This window comes from Anoplophora glabripennis, unplaced genomic scaffold (genome assembly GCF_000390285.2).
Source record: "Anoplophora glabripennis isolate ALB-LARVAE unplaced genomic scaffold, Agla_2.0 scaffold562, whole genome shotgun sequence".
NCBI classification, from domain to species: Eukaryota; Metazoa; Arthropoda; class Insecta; order Coleoptera; family Cerambycidae; genus Anoplophora; species Anoplophora glabripennis.
Window position 1 is genome coordinate 38,723 of NW_019416696.1, and position 21,551 is coordinate 60,273.

A 21,551-nucleotide genomic window follows, 5' to 3' on the forward strand; every position below is an offset into this window, starting at 1 on the left:
TACATAGATTACTCCTTATCAGGGGAAGCGAACGACAGCGAGTCCGAAGAAAATGACGATAATATTCATAGTCCTGCCGTTAAAAAAGCGAAATTCGCTTGAAAATAATATATTTGACAGACTGTAACTCCGTTGTTCTTCAACAAGTCTTGACGAATTTTATTTAACTTAAAGCTCTTTTCAGAAGCTTTCCGAATATGTAACAATATATAACTATATCACGCTCGTGCGTCGTATATTTCATTTTGCAACTAAGGCTAAAAAATAAAAAAAATCTAGGTTTCAAATTTGAAATTAAGAAAAAAATGATAGATTTCAATGTATTATTATGAAATCTACCATGAAAAAAATCAGCGCGATTGTGGAAGATCCTCGGGATCGTCCAGACTAAATTAGTTAATTTGTTTATAAGGCCATAACTTGTAAACTATTCAACTTACCAATTCCAGATTTCGTGTGAGTGATTAGACAGTGATAAGAAATGAGAGGATGCGATGTCAAAACGTTCTGGTAATAATAACGCAGTTTATAAATGTTCAATAGTCATAAATTAACTTCTTCTGTTTATAACTTTTGATCTAATCAATATTTTTTGACGCTAGAGGGCTAGTTTTGTAGGTCTTTTGAAGACAAAAAAAAGTACTTTACTGTTTTCTCGTGGAAATGAACGGAAAAAAGTTATAAGCGAAAAACGTGAATTTACGTAAAAATTATGCAATTAACCACCCTGTAAACAATCTTCCACCCATTTTTATGATTATGGAAACTAATATGTTATTGTACATGATAAATTCAGTTTGTCCAAACAAAAAGTCGCGTCCAACTCTATATTTCCTGGCCTAGATAGATGGACTGGTACAAGAACTAGATAAGTTACATGTCACTTTTCCCATTCTTGCACCACTCCTGTGTTGGTTTTTCCTCTTGTATTTGCTGTTTATTTTGTACTTTACATTAGTTTTTCTTAAACATCATTATTTTTATAGGTAATAATGTTATATGAAAAATCATTTTGAATGTCACATTCAAATTACACATTAATTAATATTGGTAACGCTAAGATTTAGAGATTTTTAGTTTGACAATACCAGCAGTGAAATGTTGGTTGTCTAAGTTCGACAGTCACATCACTTGTAATCATTTATGAAAGCTCTGTATACAGACTGTCTTACAGTGACGGTCTATTAGAATATTTCAGAGACTACTTCAATTTGAATTTAGAAAATTTCGTCCCTAGGGTTTTCGGGGGTGCTCTCTTCTGTATGTCTTTGCATATTTAAATTCTATGACTAATTTTAAGGGGACTTTTATCAAGCTTCCCTATATCTACCTCTAATGGTCTTCGAGTTATTTCAGTTATTTCAAAAAAAGTTGCTTTTTGATAGCCTAATTCAAAAATGCCTAATTTTTACATCGTGCAAGCTGAAGTATTGATATTTGAAAGACTAATAGGGGGATGCCTATCCTTTACTACAGTTATTTTAAAAACGGTTTAATTTTACACAAAATGGTGAAAATTTATTGACGAATTTTTTAACTTCGAACCACCAAAACTTGTTTTTTCTAAATGGAACCACCATATATTTAATCAGAAACTGTTGTAGAATTTTACCCTCTATCTATTCATATTACATTCCCTTTACCTATCTCTCTTAATTTTTCTGTTATTGTTGGTTTTTGTGATAAGTAATTAAACAATTGTGGCAGATTTTATGAATGTTTTACCTCAGATTTTGTTGGTATCAATTAGATAGGGTTCCACCTGTTTGTGGAATTCTAGTCGATCAGCAATTAAATCAAATTAATGTTTGAAGAAAGGTGAATTTGGCGTCTAGGACCCTGGAACTGGCCACCGAGGTCCCCAGATCTCACACCGTTGGACTTTTATGTTTGGAAAACAGTTAAACAAGAAATTTATTCTGCACACGTTACTTCAAAAGAGGATTTAGTTGCTCGTTTTCGAAGAACGTTTCATGAATGGCCTGCAACAGAAATAGGGCAACACTTCCACAAGCCATTTGAGACTCGAATAGAGGATCAATGCAAGTGGGAGGAAAAGTTTAATACCCTGGAAAGGTGGAGCCTAGTATGGTTTACAGATGGCTCCAAAATGACCAGAGGGACAGGGGCAGAAATATATGGACTCAGACCCAGATGGAGTGCAAGCTACAGTCTGGGGGAGTTCCCTACCGTATTCCAAGCAGAAATCTTCGCGATAATGGCGTGTCTGGCAGAGAATGTACGTAGAGGTTATAGACGTAAACTCATATATATATATGTATGTATAGTCTGATAGTATAGTCTCTGATAGTCAAGTTGCAATTAAAGCTTTAGCCACACACAAGGTAAGTTCAAAACTGGTGTGGGATTGTTTACAAATGCTGACTGAACTGGCCACCAACAATACAGTCAGACTGTGTTGGGTGTCAGGGCACAAAGGCATTTGTGGAAATGAGAAAGCGGATGAACTTGCTAGGAAGGGATCCGAGACAGAGTTCATTGACCCGGAGCCCTTCTGTGGCATATCTCTCAGTGTGGCCAGGCGGGCTCTGGGTAAATGGACTGAGACAGAACACAGAAAATACTGGACTTCAAGGCCAGGACATAGCCATTCTAAGGAGCTTCTAGTAAGTATCCTTCGAAGGAAAGAGCGAATGATCTACTGAGCTTGAACAGAATCTGGCTCAGGAAAGTGACAGGACTCATAACGGGACACTGTCACTTTAGGAAACATCTACAAGCTAAAGCTTGTAGACAGTCCGGTCTGCCGAGGATGTGAATCGGCGGATGAAACTTTTCTGCATATCCTGGGCGAGTGCCCGGGATTTGCACGTAGCAGAATGACGCTCCTTGGGAGACCCTATTTGGAACCCAAGGAACTGAGAGAAGTGTCAGCAAGGAAGATTTTGGACTTTGTAAAAAGGACAAATCTACTTGCTGAATAGGATTAGTAGTGGGACGCACAATAGGCCTAATTAGGCCGCAGTACTATGGGACTTATTAGGACCAACCACTAGATGAAGATGAAGAACATGAATGTCTTTCTGCTCATTAGTAGTAAACTGGGACATCTCTCATTAAAAATTATACATCATTTATTTATAATCCCATTGCACCACCCATGAATAAATAAATAAATTTTAAATCAGCATTTGAATACAGTTTTTCCATTATTTAAAAAACATAATATTATATATGACCACTGTCAGAATAACAGCAATGATGAGTTATAATATACTGGTTGTTTTGTTTTTAAGTTTGCTAGCCATCCTTGCAAGAACTTGAATCATTTTAATTACTTATCACAAAAACCGTCAATAACAGAAAAATTAAAAGAGATAGGTATAGGGAAGTGTAATATGGATAGATAGAGTAACATTCTACAACAGATTTTGATTAAATATAAAGGGTATTCCATTTAGAAAAAACAAGTTTTGGTTCGAAGTTAAGCAAATTCGGCAATAAATTTAAACCACCGTGTGTAAAGTTAAACAGTTCTTAAAGTAACTGTAATAAATGATTGACATCCCCCTATCTCCCTCCCAAATATTAATACTTTAGCTTGCTTGCATGATGTAAAAAATAAGCTATTTTGAATAAGGTTATCGAAAGCAACAGTGCTACAACAATGGCATTATTTTATTTAAAGAGAGCACTCCCGAAAACCCCAAAGCCTAAATTTTTAAAATTGAAATCGAAATAGTCTCTAAAATATTCTAATGTGCCGTCATCGTGAGACAGTCTGTATAAAGTGTGGTAAATAAATGTAAATTTTTATGTGAATTTTTTTCCAGAAATACTCCCTCTTTATTTCAACTTTCCAAATTAACGGTTATATTCAACTTAAATCTTGTGCATATGTCCTGTAAACCGACATTTTCAATAATCGGTTGCTAATTGTTTCACGGTAAAAGTAAGCTCCATATAACAGGTCTTAATTTGAAAATCCTATTAACCTTAGAAAAATTATTCTAAATTGAAGATTTTTTCAATTTTGTCACCTGTATCTGGAAAATGAAGCGTTATAGGTTATACTATCTACTATCATGTGCCACATACTTTCGGGTTAAATTTAACACGTCCTATGTATAAGGAAACATATTTTTTATTAACCTTTTTTAGGAACAACTTAAACAAGCTGTGAGACAAATAATAGATGTGATTAAGAAACCTTTCATAGCCTTCAAAGAAGCCATCAAGAAGGTTATAAAAACTGTCAAAGAGATAATGATAACAATAAAGGAAATTCTGTTAAAGATAAAACGAGTAATAATGGCAATCAGTAAGTTAGTTATGAATTTATAAGTTACTCCTATTAGCCTTGTCTTGGGTATTTAATGCAACATAAAACATTATGTTACTGTCTAAAATGTATACCAGTAGAAGTTTTACTGCCATAAAAGTTAAAAAAGAGACAGGTCGGGGGCGTAAAGTGGAGGGATTAAAGGCAGAGGTCAGACAGGATTTCTAAAATTATAGTAAAGTTGCATAATATTTTACTAAAATGTTTCGTGAAATGAAGTATTCAAACTAGTCCTCGAAATAAATAATATAAAATAGAGAAAGCTTATTCATATACTATGTTTATAAACATAACTTACAATTAATGAAATTTTGAACACCCAGCTGAATGCAATGGTGAAGCTAGATTTTCTATCTTTCACTGTTTTGAGATGCGATGGATAACTTTTTTCTTATGGACACCATCCATGTTGGTCTTGTATCTAGTTATTATAGTTAAATAAAAAAAATGTGATGTGAATTCAGTATGTAAAACTTTCATGAAAGTTCATGTTGAAAGATCACAATAAGTATTCCTATATTATTAAAACGACGTATTATATTGCATTTTTGCTTCATTTAACAAAAACAGTGAAATATAGTCGCTATTGATTGTATCTGAAAACAGTATTTCATTAAATTACCTTTACTTAAACAAACGAGTTACAACATAAATTAAATAATATATTTGCAATGTTTATTTCAAGAGCTGACTGAAATTTCTCCGATATGATTTTAGTAAAAGTTTCAGCAAAATATACTGCAGTTTTTTTGTAATTTGATATTTACGATGTCACTATATAGTTGCGATTTAGTATTATATTATTTATTTCTGTTGCACTATTCAGCAGGCTATAACCCAAAAACAGAAAAGATAACGTAAAATTAATACAAACAAAAATTATACAATGAAAAAAAATACACACAAAACAGGAAAATGTATTAAATATGATACACAAAAGGAAATACAACCAAATGAGATAAGAGGTCTGTTCAGAAAATAACCGGACCTTATTTTTTAAACTTTATTATTAATTTTATACATTATTGGTTTTTATCTCCTTGAATATTTTTCCCTCACCTATTCACACACTTTAACTGTTCGGTCATAAAAAAAAGTTAAAATTTCATGACACAGCCTAATTAAGATGCTAACATCTTCTGCAATTTCTCTGACAATCAATCGGCGATTTGCATGCACCAGATCTTTGACTTTCTGAACATGGGAGTCATCAGTTGAAGTCGAAGGCCTTCCTGGTTGAGGATCATCTTCAACTGACTGACGACAACTTTTAAATCTTGAAAACCATTTGTAACATTGCGTACCACCCAAAGCATCATCTCCATAATCTTGTTTCAAAAATTGAAACATTTGTTTGAATTTTTTTCCCAGTGTCAAGCAAAATTTTATGTTGCATCTTTACGTTCCAGAAAATAGCATATTTTAATCGTCACTAACACTTAAACACGTTGCACTTAAATAACAACATCACGAAAACTAAATGAGGTATCAAAAATCCAAGAACATGCGATTACAGAAAAGCTTATGCGCAACGCAGTGCTGCCAACTGCATATCACTAAATATCTCCATGAGCGTGTAATTAAAAAAGTTCGGTTATTTTCTGAATGAATATAGATAAAAAGATCGTGCAACGAATTACAGTTTTTTATTAAAAAAAAATTCTTAGGATGAGCTAAGATACAGGAAAAAATGTTTGTAAAATGTTACATATTATTGTAAATATAGGACAATTGACGTGGTAGGTAGAGCTGTAGGGATGTCTAAGTGTATATTTGTGGATATATTTTTACATTTCATTATGAAATAATTTAAATAAAAAAGTTCGAAAATCAGGATATCAGGAAGATTTAAAAAACTCTTTTTAAGACTGTCAATTGTTTTTCAGTTAAAGTCATCAAAGCAGCGTTTCAGTTCCTCGCCAAAATCATAAATATCTGCAACAAGGAACTGGGAACTCCGTTCGAAAGGTGTACTAGAGTGTTCGAGAACGCCATAGCTGATTGCAGTGCCAAACTAGGTCCTTTATTCAGTTGGCTTTGCTCCATTGCCTATATTGTACAGTCTGTTTGCTACCTAGTAAAATTTTTGGATCTTATCTGCATGATAGTGGACTTTATCAGCGACTCGATCGTTGGAGTTGTAATAAGAAGTAAGTACCGCGTGATCCTCCGTAAAATATGGTAATGAACCCTATAGATAGGCAACCAACAATAGCGGTAGGTTTATTTTGGGTGGTCGTCTTTAGCAACACAAAACCTGCGGGTTTTAAATTTTCTACTGTAAATGAGTTAGAAAGAAATACTGAGTACTTATTACCCACTAATACTAACACCCTAATACCTAAAAAAAGTAATTTAAAATTAATATTCCTTAATAATGTAAAAGTTATAACATGTACATTTTAATATTTTAGGATAAAGCTGTTCTCATCATTTTTCTTTTGTACTCGTATATATTCTTATACATACAAATATCTTATTTCAACATTCAAATTTTCCACAATGTATGAGGGGTACTAAAAATATATCTATCTTACCATGATAGAACCAGTTTACTGTAAGTTACCCAGTAGTGATAATCTCTTCCTACTTGTGTGTTAAATTTGATTTTAGTTGCTTCAATTCTTTACTTTATAGAAGTATCATTAAATTTTTTAAGAAAGGAGTAGAACAGTACTAAAGTTATTCATGAATGAATGGTTGCATTAAATATGGACGAAGCTGCATCATATTTTTTTTTTGATCTAGACAGTTTTGATGGGGTCGTGAATGGCGACCCAAGAACTAACAAGCCTTCAGATTCCAACTAATTCTTATGGCTGCAGAGAAGGTGTTTCTCAAAAAGCATCGTTTAAAATACTATACTATTTTGCTAAAGCATTCAGTGTACTATATGTATGATAATGTAGGCGTGGCTCTGAAGAAAAACGGTTAGGCAACAAATTTCTCAAAATAATTTGAAATTTTTGGATGCAGACTCTAACTTTTCTCTAAAGCGATGAGAATTTAGTGTATCATTTTGTTTTTTCTTTATTTATTGGGTATTTTGCCACCTGTAAAAAAAATTAAAAATGAAATAGACCCTTCCGCCAAAAGGAACAGTCAAGGACTATTTTTCTTAAGATAGTTGTGTTACAAAATCGATAACATACATCACTACATATATCGCGTACTTCAAAAAAGTGTTGACGTTTTTAAAATCAATCTGTTTTGGTCTTCTGAAATGGTAATGATTTTTGATTTTTAATTAATTTTTACTAATTTATATGTGCTTGTTTTTTCATATTTCCTTAGTTCGAGATATCATATTAAGTTTATTCTATTAACTTTCAGTATTTGTAGCCAATAAGGTTCTATTCACCAGTAATTTAAACCATAGTTCCATTCGACAAAATAATAGTGATCTATTTAATTTTCTTCCTTCTAGAAAATGTTGGCCATTGAATTATATCACTGTTTTCCCAAGCGTGATCACAAAATTTTGATTTCTGAAATTTTTGTTTTTTAATATAATCTTTGTGCTCGTCTATTCTATTATCTACATACAGGGTGTCCCATTTTTATTCTGAAAAAATTCAGTAAAAGATAGATCCGATAAAATTAAAGGGACTTTGCTATATAAATTTGTTTCGAAATCTGAACCCTTTCCGAAATACAGGGTGTTGAAGTTGAATTTATTTTTTTATTTTTTGTTAATATCTCTTGGAGTTATAAATTAGTTGTTCTCAAATTTTGTGTGGTGAATACCACAGTGCACTAGTACTAATACACAAAACCTCAGCTTGACAGAAAAAGCCAGTGGCGTGCATTCCGCACTTATCGATACCTTTTATAAAAAGTATGTGTTACGCCACTGACTGATCTTCAAAATAATAAGTAATTTCAATTGTTCGTGCATTGTTCTGTCAAAAAGCATTTTTACGTTTTCTACATAATAGGCACAGTTACAGAGTAAACCGACATTTTATAAAATCATCCCTGATCTTAATTTTAGCAGAACTCGATCACTATTCCTTATCTAAGAAATGCTGAAGCGCACTCCTGGCTAATTGAATACTATCTGTGATTACTAACAATGATGTTTTTTTTTAAGTTGGAAAAAATTAAAACATTTAAAATTCTTTCAGTGATTTAATAACAATAATTAATTATAAAATTTATGCACATTAACGTTTAATAAACTAAACAAAAAGTGTATCATTAATGTATCAACGAATATTTAAATATTGTTCAAATATTCTCAAATCTATTCTTTGATTTCTGTGCTCTAATGTTCTAATGTTCGTACATTACCAATTTCATGGAGTCTTTGAAATGCATCAGTAAATAATTGAGAATTTGGATGTCGTCTATCAGGAAACCTTCGTCTGTATTCTCGAGATGCCTCCAATGCGTTACCATTACACAATCCGTAACAGAACACAATATCAGCATATTCAGCATTTGAAAATTTATATGGCATTATTAAAGCACTTAATGGTATTTTATAAAAAGCTAAATCCGAGTAATTAATGTAAAAAGTTTTCGTTTCTCAACAAAGAGTGATCATGTCAAGTTTATTATGACAACCAAAACTGTTTGCAAAGCAACTCTGATTTTTAATTTTCTGTCACTACGAGTGAACAAAGTGTATTGCAGCCAGTGGCTTGCAATTTGAACATTTAATATTATTAAATTAACCAGGAATGTGCTTTAACATTTTTTAGATAAGGAATACTGAAGCCAAATTAAAACAACCTGAGCGTTTCAGTTGTTGATTAAAACAGTTCTGCTAAAATTAAGATCAGGGATGATTGTATAAAATGTCGGTTTACTCCGTAACGGTGCCTATTATGGAGAAAACGTAACAATACTTTTTGGCAGAACAATGCACGGACAATTGAAATTATTTATTATTTTAAAGATCAGTCAGTGACGTAACACATACTTTTTATAAAAGGTATCGGCAAGTGCGGAATGCACGCCACTGGCTTTTTCTGTCGAGCTGAGATTTTGTGTATTAGTATTAGTACACTGTGGCATTCACCACACAAAATTTGAGAACAATTGGTTTATAACTCCAAGAGATAAAAATAAATTCAACTTCAACACCCTGTATTTCGGAAAGGGTTCAGATTTCGAAATAAGTTTATATAACAAAGTCCCTTTAATTTTATCGGATCTACCTTTTCCTGAATTTTTTCACAATAAAAATGGGACACCCTGTATATGTCGAGAGGTCCTCTCAACATAATGTTTATTGCATTCACAAGGCAGGTTATAAATGCAATTTTCTGAATTTTGAACATTATTTGATAGTATTTTAATGTTTAATTTGCCGCCTATTCTTCTAAATCTATCCGACAATATAGGAATGTATGAATTTTTATTGTGAATGTAATTCCCCGTTGTTGTCTGACGTAATTTTAAAAAACTCTCTCAACCAAATTCCCAGGGTACTGTTTGTATTATTAAAAATTTCATCTTTCCAAGAAATCAATTTGATTCTATCGTACAAACATTTAATTATGGAATTAAAATTTAGATATAATATGTTAATATGAAGTAGTTTCCATAAACACATTTACCACATTACCATTTGTCTGATTAAAATATCTAGAAAGGGCAATGAGTTATTGTTTTCTATTTCCAAAGTAAATTTAATTGTAGACTGTCTGTTATTGGTATTGTATAGAAAAATTTTAATCCCTCAATAGTAAAAGGCCAAATTGGGAAAATATCATTGACATATCTGCGCCACATGGTGAGCTTTATATTTAAATGATTAACATAGTTTTCTTTAAAAAATCCATGGAAATATTAATGAGGATCCCATTGCCATTACGAAATCTTGTTGATAAAGTACATTAATTATTTGGAAACATGTAGTTTTTATAGATAAAATTTCATTATACAATTTATACTTAAGTTAGTTCTATCTGACAAATCGTTATCATTTTCCAATTTATTTCTGATAATATTGAATGTTTGATCTACTGGTACATTAAATAATTACTATTAAAATTATTTAAAGAAAGTTTTCCAATGGATGTTTACCATAAGGAATACGTTTATGAATTTTTGGTAAACCAAAAAGTTTTACCATAATTTTAAATCCGCATTATAGTAAAAACACGAAAACTATGCTACAAATAAGGAACTTCAGACAATACTTCATTTTGATCCAAAAACAATACTACAGTTAATGCATGGAATGGGTCCAAAAAAGTAAACTTCTTCCAAAAAATACTCTCACTAAGGGTGAATTATTCTTGGTGAAGAAATATCGAATTGCATATGGTTAGTGATCCAAAACGTCTTGGTTTGTATCACAAAAATAACATTTACAACAATGCACGAGTTCATAAGCCAGCAAAAGTCCAATTGATCCTAGGTGACTATTACTTCTCCGAGCAAGACCGTCTGCCATACAGTCCAAATTTCGTTCCGTTTGACTTTTTTATTCAGAAGAAAAAGAAACACCTCACAAAACGTTATTTTACAACAAAATATTTCATGCCTATTTTAGAATTCGACAAGATCATTTTTTTTCTTATGGAATAAACTCTCTGTAGAGCAAGTGTATTGAAGGGAGATTATGTAAAAACTAACATCTATGAAACAAATCATCTTTTACTTCATTCTCAGAAATTTGTATAAAACAACTTCCATATAGGTACAGGTTTATTTACATAACATTCTACCTCCTTATCTCAAAACTCAGATTCCGAAAAACAATTCAATGTTGCATTTTGTAGATATAAGCCATACCTACTTATATCTCTTCTGAAAAAGTATTTTTTCTTTAGTACAATCGTATATTGTTCGATAGAATAATAAAGATATGGCTCAGAAAGTATGTTAAGAATAAACTCTTTAAAAATATACAGGGTGTCCCGGAAATGGTGGGCAATCTCTCGGATATGGATAGATAATGAGAAAATAATGTCACAAATTCCTATAAAATTTTTTCCTCCGGGCTCACCCTGTAGAGTTATTAGCTCTTGAAGTTGAGAATTAAAAATATTTTTTTTTTGCTCTAACTTTTGTATTTTTCAATAAATTTTGAAAATTTTTTGGCTGGATCTATAATTTTTGAAGCTGCTTTGGATGATAATATGAAATCCTCGATAATAATTATGGGGGCCCGGGGGCAAAGCACCCCCCACCAAAATTTCTAGAAAAAAATTTTTTTTTCCACTATACCCCAAATTTTCCATCATTTTATAAAAATTATGGTATTTTACGTAAAAAAGGTATATTTGTTGAATATCCAGTACGAGAGCAACCAAAGGGGAGGTTGGAGGAGGAAGAGAAGGAATGTTCTCTACATACGTCCATGAATAATCAGAAATTGAAGTTGCACGCCCAATTTTAATCAAATCACGTTATCTGTTTTATTGTAATTTAAAAAAATAAACTGACAAATTTTAATGGAATCAAAATTGATTAAAATCTGGCAATTTACCATTTCTGAAACAATTATCTATTTGCTGTCATAATAGTTCGCAATTTTTTCTTGCTTGTTGCAATTGCATCGGTTACCTCATCTCTAACACTCTAAAAATACCGTTAACAGCTTCAAATAACCTAAGATGAAATACCTCAAGATGCAGTCGACTGATTATCTGTAATGTGATTTTCAGCATGCCCAAAAGAGTTGTTAAATGAATAATAATACTGGACTGTAAGCATTGCCATTTTTTTTTTAATAAATGTGGTCAGTTTTCTTTGAAAATTTATCAAATATTTGCTTTTATGCATTGACTATTTCCAGGTGATTTCAAAGTTCTACGTCTTGTCCTTCAGAGTGGTTGATTAGTTTCTTTTTAAGCGCACGATAATTTTGATTTAAGAAAATTTGTCTCATTATTGAGGGTTATATCTGCGTCTGTTTATTATTTTGTAATTAGGTACTATTGTTTTTTATTTAATTCGAAGTTCAAACCATTTGTCTAGATAACATATATTATTTTTTAGAAGTCAAAACTTTCATCAGACACGTAAAAACTATGTTCTACGTTCGCATAAAGATATCCCACTCCTTCGAATTTCAAACGAATTCTTCAAAAACTGTGGCTGAAATAGCTCATGCAATGACGGCAGAAGTTCGACAGAGAACAGAAGTAATGAGGACAATATTCAAGTTCATGACGTCCGCAGCGACAGTATTCTTCCTTTTCTTGATAATCAAGTATGTTTTTTTTACAATTAATTTAATTTAATATTGGACAATTTAGCAAGAAGTGGGCACCAGAAAGAAGAAAAAGACCTTCAACACTTCATGAAAAATACTATACTTAGTGAAGAATTAAAAAACCATGTATTATCAATATTTTCAATTTGTGATGGTTAAGTTATCCTTACATTTATTTACGAAAAATATTATAGCTTTATTTTGTTCGAAAATTGTCCAAAGCTATACAGCACAGTAAATTATATTCTGAACTGAATTCTGAATCAGTCGCCGTTACAATGTTTTTTGCATACATTTTGATATTCTCATCCCGCGATTTTAATTTTAAAATGACAATCGCATGTGCGAATATTCAATTCTGAACGCCAAACTGGTACCTACTCTCATGCAACAACTCTGAACGCGCCAAGAATTGTTACAAACTGATTTTGAAAAGAACGGACGCGTAAAATTTATCTTATCCGAACAGATTATAGAATTCGTTAAAAAATGAATTAAAAAAAGTCTTAATCTCATATTAAAATTTTTTGAAAAGTCTGGTAACCACTTCAATTAAGCTATCACATAGTTACGTTACCTTCATTTTGCAGAGTTACATACTACAGATTCAAATTCTTGACGAGTGAAAAGTTCGACAATAAATACATAAATAAAGACTTCCGCGAAATAGATATGAGAAGAGCAAAATTAGGAAAAGAAACTGTTTTGCCGCTGAATGACAGAGAAATGCAGGTGTACGTAGCTGTAAGTAGATATAAATAAAAATGAAGAATAATATTTAAAAAAAATTATAAAAATAAGAAAAATAAGTTGCACTAACTATTCTCATAAGTCCGAAACTGCGATTTCATTTCCAGATAAGACAATAACAAATAGATTGATTTGAGTAGCATTAAAACTTTCGACGTAAACTCTCGAACTCTAATAGGCTTATATTTGTTTATTTTTACGTGTACTTTTGCTTACTTAAGTACACTACATACACCTAGTAATTAGTTTCTGTTAACTTTTACAGCACTAGTATGAACATAATTTTAATTGTATTAGGAAAATAAAATGAATATATTGAAAAAGGTAGTAAAGAGTTCGAAATTAACAGATTCAATACTTCTTTGATATTTTATGGAACAAATAAAATACGTGCTATATGGTAATGCTTTGTTTAGGTAAGCTCCAAAAAATTGGCAAAATCAGAAAAGAAAGCGTTAGCTAAAGCTGCTTCATCTCTAGCGACAGTTTCTCTTAAGCTAGCTATTTTTATGGCTGGCGACTATTCCCTCTTTTGGATACTGAATCTTATAAAATATTATGGAAAATTTCAATCAAAAGTTCAAGGTGAGTTATCGACAGAACATTTTACCAACTTCAATTTTTTAAATAAACCAGGAGCTTGTCAATATCCTATTTACTTAATTAAATTGATAAGACGACGCTTTTGCAGCATCCCACAATAAAAATAACAAGAAAATTTGCTTTTGCATCACATTTGTGGATAATTTTCAGCACCAAACATGCCCTCAGTTCATGTAGCAGGAAATGGATTCCTTGCTGACCTTCTACGAAGCATTGTCAAAGCTTTTCAGCCAGCAGGTATCAACTTAGAAATTGATACTGTCCCGTGTCTACCAACACCCATACCTCCAAACTATGACCGTTATGTTCAAATAGGTAAGAAACTTATACAGTAGACTAATATCTTAACTAAATGTTATAAACGATATTTGTCAGATACGACTTTCAAATTTATAAGACAAGGCGTCTCTGAATTAACCTACAATATTTTAATTGGCATTTTATTTATTATTAAAATTAGTATAAACATATGTGGAGAAATTCGATCAAGGATTTTAAAGGCGAGAATTATTATTTCATATATCGTGGTTATCGAGATACAAACAGGCCAAGGTCCAACAAAATATCCGCAAATGCGATATTACAGGGTTTGCAATCATAAATGCAAACCAAAGCTAACGTAGTACCTAGGTATCAATAATCTTTTATTTAATATATCGGATGTAAATAACCGGAAAGTAAAAAATCTCGAGAAATAAGCACCCTACGAAAAAAATGTCTATAAATCAAGTGCAAATTAGTCCCTCTCCTTCACCCCTTTTAGGTGGCGAAGGGGGTAACTTTTCTTTTGTGATGAATTTAATTGTGAAATAATTCGAAATATGGAATGCACGTTTATTGAGTATGCAGACATGCATCTCATGTATGGTCATGATCTCATGTGCGTCTTGCAATGCTTTACAAGCCAGAATATTATATCACGACAGATTTCCTAATCGTATTCTGCCAAATCAGAAGACATTTCAACGAGTTGACCAATGTCTATGGGAGAATGGTGAGCGATTCCAGTTAATAAGGTAATACATATTATTGCATTTCTTCATATTTGTAGGAAAATTTGGAAAAATTAGTACTGATGCTGATCTGAGAAGAACCGTACGTACGCCGCAATCAGAGGAAAATATTTTAATTGCTGTAGAAGACACTCCATCAACGAGGACTCGAAAATTATCAGCACAGTTTAATACATCGAAAACAATAGTACATGAAGTTCTTCAAAAACAGTTGTTATATCCATAGCATCTGAAAAAAATACATGAACTGAAGATTTTCCTCGTAGAATGCAATTTGCAAACGGACTATTGGATCAGCAACGAAATAATGTAAACTTCATTAGCACTATTCTTTTCACAGATGAAGCAAGGTTTACCATGGTATCACCAATTTACATAACACACATGTGTGGGCTGATGAATATCCTCATGCCACTATTGTTTCGCATCATCAACATCAGTTCCAATCAATTAACATCTGGGCAGGAATCATTGGCAATTTTTTTTATTGGACCATTGTATTGCCGGAACAATTGAATGGACAACTTTATTTGGAGCTCCTTCAGAACACTTTTCAAGATTTAATAGAACACTTACCAATTGAAACCCACCGAAATATATACTTCATGCACGATGGGGCACCACCTCATTTCAGCGTTGGTGTGCGGAAGCACCTGAATAACGTCTATCCAAATAGTTGGATAGGTAGAGGAGGACCTATTGCTGGACCTCCTAAATCTCCCAGCCTAACGCTTCTGGATTTTTACCTGTGGGGACACCTCAAACAATTGGTGTATTCCACTCCAGTCGACACTAGGGAGGAACTTCTACAGAGAATCACGTTTCATTGTGATGTGATAAGGAACAATGCTGGGTTATTGTGGCGGGTATGTAGGTATGTATGTATGTCGGAGGGTGGTGGAATTGTTTTTCCACCGCGGCACTTGGGCTTTATTAGGCCCCTTGTACACCCTCCTTCATTACTCGAGTACTTTTCTTCAAACCATCATATTTACTACACGGGTGGCTTAGTGGCAAAGTCTCGTACAGTTTATGTATGATAGCATGGTCTTCAGTTACAGAGATTTTCTTTGCTCTGTTATCATTACCATTTATCGGGGACCACACGCATGCGGAAAATGTTGAGCGACCCAGGTCTCTGGTAGGCTGCCACAGCTACGTCCCCGAGCCTGCCTTAGGTCACCCATTCAAATTCCAGCCTGCGTCCGTGATGCTTACCTCGGCAGATCGAAATCCACCGGCCAAGACACCCGGCTAGGCGGTCCCCTATTGTAGCGGGTACAGCAGTCCTCAATTCGTCGTGCCCGCAAGTGTATCAGACTTCACGGAGTCCATGTTGAAACCTCTTATGAAGTTTTTCAATAATTTCATTAAGGTGCCTCCTGGGACACCACTGCGTTTTTTTAATTTTGTATTTTTTCGAATTAAACATCTTAAAATGAAAATTTCCTGTTGTTTGAATGACTTTCGTATTGCACTTTGTTGTCGAGGGAAAAAATAGAAATCATGACCCTTTTTAATAAAAATAAAACATGAATTCGTTTATTATCCTTTTTCTCGTAAACGGTTCATTTTATCGACAATAATCAAGAGTAGGTATCTGTTTTTAGTCTAAGGTTGAAGCTACCCAGATTTATTATTTTAAAGTCTTTAACATACAGGGTGTTAAAAATTTAGGCGTTAAGCTTAGCCTGTCCCTGGTAAACTAAAAAAGCTAAAGCTAAGCTAAAAGATATATTTCAAGGACACTATTTTAAGAGATCCTTACTAGTGTCCATCACATAAAATTTTTATTAAATTATATATAAGTACTTTAAAAGTTATTCAAGAAAAACCAGCGGTGTCCTTTAGGGACACATATCTCCATAGGGAGGACATGTACGAAAAAATTTTATATGAACTTTTTCATCTTATTTTTTCATGTTTTATCTACACCCGAGAGATATTCCACACTTTCCCGGACACCCTGTATAATCGTAAACCTTTGTTTAAAACGTTGTACTTTAAAGAAAAAAAACATTATCGCCCTAGCAAACGCTTTTAGCTCAATTAATCACAAACAATTTATTTCTTTACTGTAAAATATGAGTTTCGGAAGAATAATTCATAATTTAATTCAATAATAATTGATAAGTAATAGAAGAATCGTTTACGGTTTACCCTAAAGAAGTGGTGAAAGTGGTGTTTTAGTACGAACATGTTTTAGACGATATTTGATAGTTTACTTACTTCAAACTAAAATTGTGATCCGACGCCAATGACTCCGCCATATTTTTTTCAGATTCTTACTGGAATGAAAAAAAGTTGACCATGAGCAATACTTTAAAATACATTAGCACATAATTTACAATTACTATAGAGACACAGTACAGGATGTTTCTATAATAAGTGCGTTCCTCCAAAAGAGTAATAAAGGTCGTGAATAAACAATTTTCATTAAACACTCTGTAATCCAAATGTCACGTGTTTCAGAATATTTAATCAAGAACTATTACGCAAAACTATTCACCTATTGCTTCTCCAAATTTGGTAATCTAAAATGAAGTAAATAAATTACACTTCTTTTTACAGCGACAATAATTGTTCTGTGTTGGGTATTAGCCCTTCTTGAACCGTATGGACTGAGGCTAAGACACATCGTAATGTGTTACTACCATCCGGTCAGAGCGAAACAGAGAGCGATTTGGCTCTACAACCACATCATGAGAGCGAGGAATTCATTCTTGAAGTTGGCCAGAAGGCAGTTGAGGAGGAAGATTCTAGGTGATGGAAGCATCGCCAAAATCACCTGTAAAGAATACTTAGCTGCCAACTTTAAGTAAATTTTAATATACAGGATGGCCAAATGAAAACGAAACAGAGCCATTTTCACGAAGATTGTAGAAAAACGCTCAGACCTGTCGATTTTAGATTAAAGGGGGACATTCTTTGCTGGTATTTTTGACTCCGCCACTTTCACCCCCAAGCAAGGGTAAGCATCGCCCCAAAATATTTAAATGGCATTGGGGGTTGAGTAATATTTCTTTTGAAAGCTCTTACAATTCTCTTTACAACAGACTTTAAATTTTATAATTCCGCCCAATACTTATTAAGAATTTTGATTTTAAAGTTGAAACTTATGTACAAACAATTAGTAACGGTAAAAATGTCAGTCATTCGAGTTAAGTACGCCAATGGTATAAATTTAGTATTTCTTGCGTTACATTGGTTTTTGGCGATTTGTTATCACTTTCGTAAAAAAAACACAATTGTAAAAAACAGAAATGAATGCTATACACACACAATGAACGTAAAATTAGTGGATTCCAAATTATTTTCTAGTATTATTTGGAAGCGTTGGTTGGTAGTTTATTTAATTGTGTTTTTGAAAATTAAACACTATGGTTTATTCCATTGCGGAAAGGGTAGATATCATTTCGCTTTACTTTATGAACAATAAATGTGCGAATAGAACAGCTCAGCTATTTAATGAACAACATCAAGATCGACATGTCAGGAGGAAGTATGTTCTAGAGTTAGTAAAAAAATTTCAAGAGACAGGGAACGTAGCCAATAAAAAACGAGAAATTGAAAAACCTATAGTTAATGAAGCTAGTGAAGTTGCAGTTTTGGGACAAGTTCATCTTGATCCTACATTAAGTACGAGGCAGCTGGCATCTGTGTCTGGGATCAATCGAACTAGCATACAAACCATTTTGAAGAAGAATAAATTCCATCCATACAAAATACATTTAGTCCAGGAACTTCATGAGGATGATTATGACCGCCGTTTGCAATTTTGCGAAATAATGAGTGAGCGAGCAGGGAACGATCCACAGTTCCTTTTTAACATCTGTTTTTCTGATGAATGCAGTTTTTTCTTGAACGGGACGGTAAATCGTCACAATTGCCGCTATTGGTCCGATTCAAACCCAAGAGTTTTTCACGAGGTGCATACACAGCAACCGGAAAAATTAAATGTATGGGCTGGAATTTTCGGTGACCGGCTGGTGGGTCCTTTTTTTCTACCTGGTAATTTGACTGGCCAAATGTATTTGCAATTACTGGAAGACGCTATTGACCCTGCCTTGACTGATATTATTGAAAATGTTCCAGAGTATGATGAAGATCATTTGATTTTTCAACAGGACGGTGCTCCTCCGCATTATGCGTTAATTGTCCGTCAGTATTTGGACCAACGTTTTCTACGGAATTGGATTGGGAGAAGAGGCAGCATTGAGTGGCCTCCACGATCACCGGATTTATCGCCCCTTGATTTCTTTTTGTGGGGATACCTAAAAAGTAAAATCTATAAAACACAGCCAGCGTCGCTGGAAGATTTGCGTCAAAGAATCGTCGACGAATGCCGTCGAATCACTCCGGAAATGCTTCGGAATGTGCGCGAACGTTTCGAACAAAATCTTTATTCTTGTATGGAAGCGGGCGATCATCAGTTTGAACATTTAATCAACTAAGTAGTAAGTAAGCAACTAAACATAATTTAAATTTTAAAATGTAAGTAATTTTTTTTTCAAAGTATTGAGCGGAATTATAAAATTTAAAGTCTGTTGTAAAGAGAGCTTTCAAAAGAAATATTACTCAACCCCCAATGCCATTTAAATATTTTGGGGTGATGCTTACCCTTGCTTGGGGGTGAAAGTGGCGGAGTCAAAAATATCAGCAAAGAATGTCCCTTTAATCTAAAATCGACGGGCGTTTTTCTACAATTTTGACGCAATTCCTGAAAATGGCTCTGTTTCGTTTTCCTTTGGCCACCCTGTATGTGTTATGTAGATATCTGTAGCTCAAACTAACTATAATAGTTTAACAAGCTTCCGTTTGGATCATTTTTCCGTTATTTTTCCAGACGCAGGGAAAACAATGAGAGATGATGGCGGACATTTGTTAAACACAAAAACAGTTTGACAACCTCTGTATTTCCTACTCCCTTTAAAAAAGTAGTATACTTATATGTTTTCTATAATTCATCATCATATTTCATATTTCAAAAAAATCGCGGTGAAAGTATGAGAGTAATTTCCGCATGACCACCTGAAAAATAGTTTTAATAACATTTCTTGGAATATTCCACAATATATATAATATACAGAGTGTTAGAAGTTTGACTGCCTTAATTTTAACAGACGATAGAATATATTAAAATAAACAAAAAAATCATATACGACATGGGTCCTAAACTCAACCATTTCCGAGAAAAGAATGATCAAAATCTCCAACTTGATGTACAAAAGTTCGATTAATTAAGGAATATATCGACATAACTGCGTGCATAGAATACCGTAAAATACAATGTTTATCACTTTTTAAACTTCTTTATGCTTAATTCTAAAAAATAATTAACGTTGTAATAAATTTAAAATTCCATAAAATTCATATCGAGCAATGTGACAACAGCGCAACGGTTTATTAACACAAGGTACTAAGATGTCCAGCAACCACCAATACGCAATTCAGTTGCTATCTGGATTCGACCGTGTCGGAGTGATTTTTGCGTACCACTATTTCTTTTTCTTGAGGTGTTTTCCAGCGAGTGAGCCAAAATTGGATTCGAAGGTGTCATGCGTGCATCGAAAATGAGCATATGTTGTAGTTTGTTTTGTACTTGTGCATTTAAAAATTACTTAATTTTGCTTTTTGGTAAGTACCTAAATTATTTTTAATACGTATGATTATTTGGATGATGTGAATCTTTGGGTAATTTATTTACATATAATTTAAATAAATAATTTGGTTAAAAGTTATTAAGTTCCTGTTTTAAGAGGTTCATAATTACTAAAATTCGAGCTAAAATTTAAGAACAGCACAAAATCGGCACATTTTATTTTATTTATTAAAAAACTGGAAAACAATCGTCTTGAAATTTACTAAATGTTTCACAATAATAGTTGTTTACATTTTTTAGGACAACCTGCCGCGTGCGCACGTGGTGTGCATCAGCAGGTTAAGCGCTGTTGTCACGTTGTGATGAAACTCCCCAATATTAATACTCGCTGTATTTTGAAAACTGTTAATCTTACGCCCTTGTAATATACAAATTTTTTGTTCATTTATGATTACTCTATCTCATTCTGAAGTAATGGCAGTCCAACTTCTTACACCCTGTGTAAATGGTGACTGTTAATTTAACTCCAAGTGTTCCTTGGCCAAAATTAACATCAAGAGTCAAATTAATTTGTGGTCGATTCTCCTTATGGAGATAGAGTAACTTGAAGATGTCGAAATTAATTTTTTTAAATATTTTATAATTTTAGATTCATATAACTCGTTTTCTTCAAAATGTAAATTTCAATTCTGCAATATGATGTGGTTTTCGAGTAAAATTTGAAAATGTGTAATTAGTAGTAGTAGTAGTTTATTTTGCCAAGGAATAATGTAGGTATCAAAATTCGACAGTCGTTTTAAATTAAATCCTATTTAATTCTAGATCTAAAATTACAACATCTGTTTTCAGGATTTGCGCATTATGTTTAGGAGAACACTTGCAACAGTGCTGTCTACTATGTGGTGAAGTTTTTAGAGAATCTGATAATAAAAAGCCAATTAAGTGTCATACTCCAAATTGTCCAGGAATCTACTGCGAACAGTGCTTCGCTGATTTACAGAACTTGTGTACTATTTGTTTATCGCCAATAGAGTATGGAGACTTGTCGGACATTAGCGAAGAAAAGTATTACACATTTTTAATTTTTTTACATTAAAACAAAAT

General features: G+C 33.0%; 1 protein-coding gene across 1 annotated transcript in view; it reads left to right on the top strand.

Moving 5' to 3' along the window:
* The window catches only part of LOC108910561 (DC-STAMP domain-containing protein 2-like), a 32,062-nt gene that overhangs the window by 6,816 nt on the left and 3,695 nt on the right, over positions 1-21,551 (top strand). The window contains exons 3-10 of the mRNA XM_018715203.1: positions 4,123-4,282; positions 6,190-6,453; positions 12,263-12,476; positions 13,070-13,223; positions 13,646-13,814; positions 13,983-14,147; positions 17,417-17,663; positions 21,270-21,512. Of these exons, the coding sequence (XP_018570719.1) occupies positions 4,123-4,282; positions 6,190-6,453; positions 12,263-12,476; positions 13,070-13,223; positions 13,646-13,814; positions 13,983-14,147; positions 17,417-17,663; positions 21,270-21,512 (1,616 nt within the window). The remainder of the gene's footprint in view (positions 1-4,122; positions 4,283-6,189; positions 6,454-12,262; positions 12,477-13,069; positions 13,224-13,645; positions 13,815-13,982; positions 14,148-17,416; positions 17,664-21,269; positions 21,513-21,551) is intronic.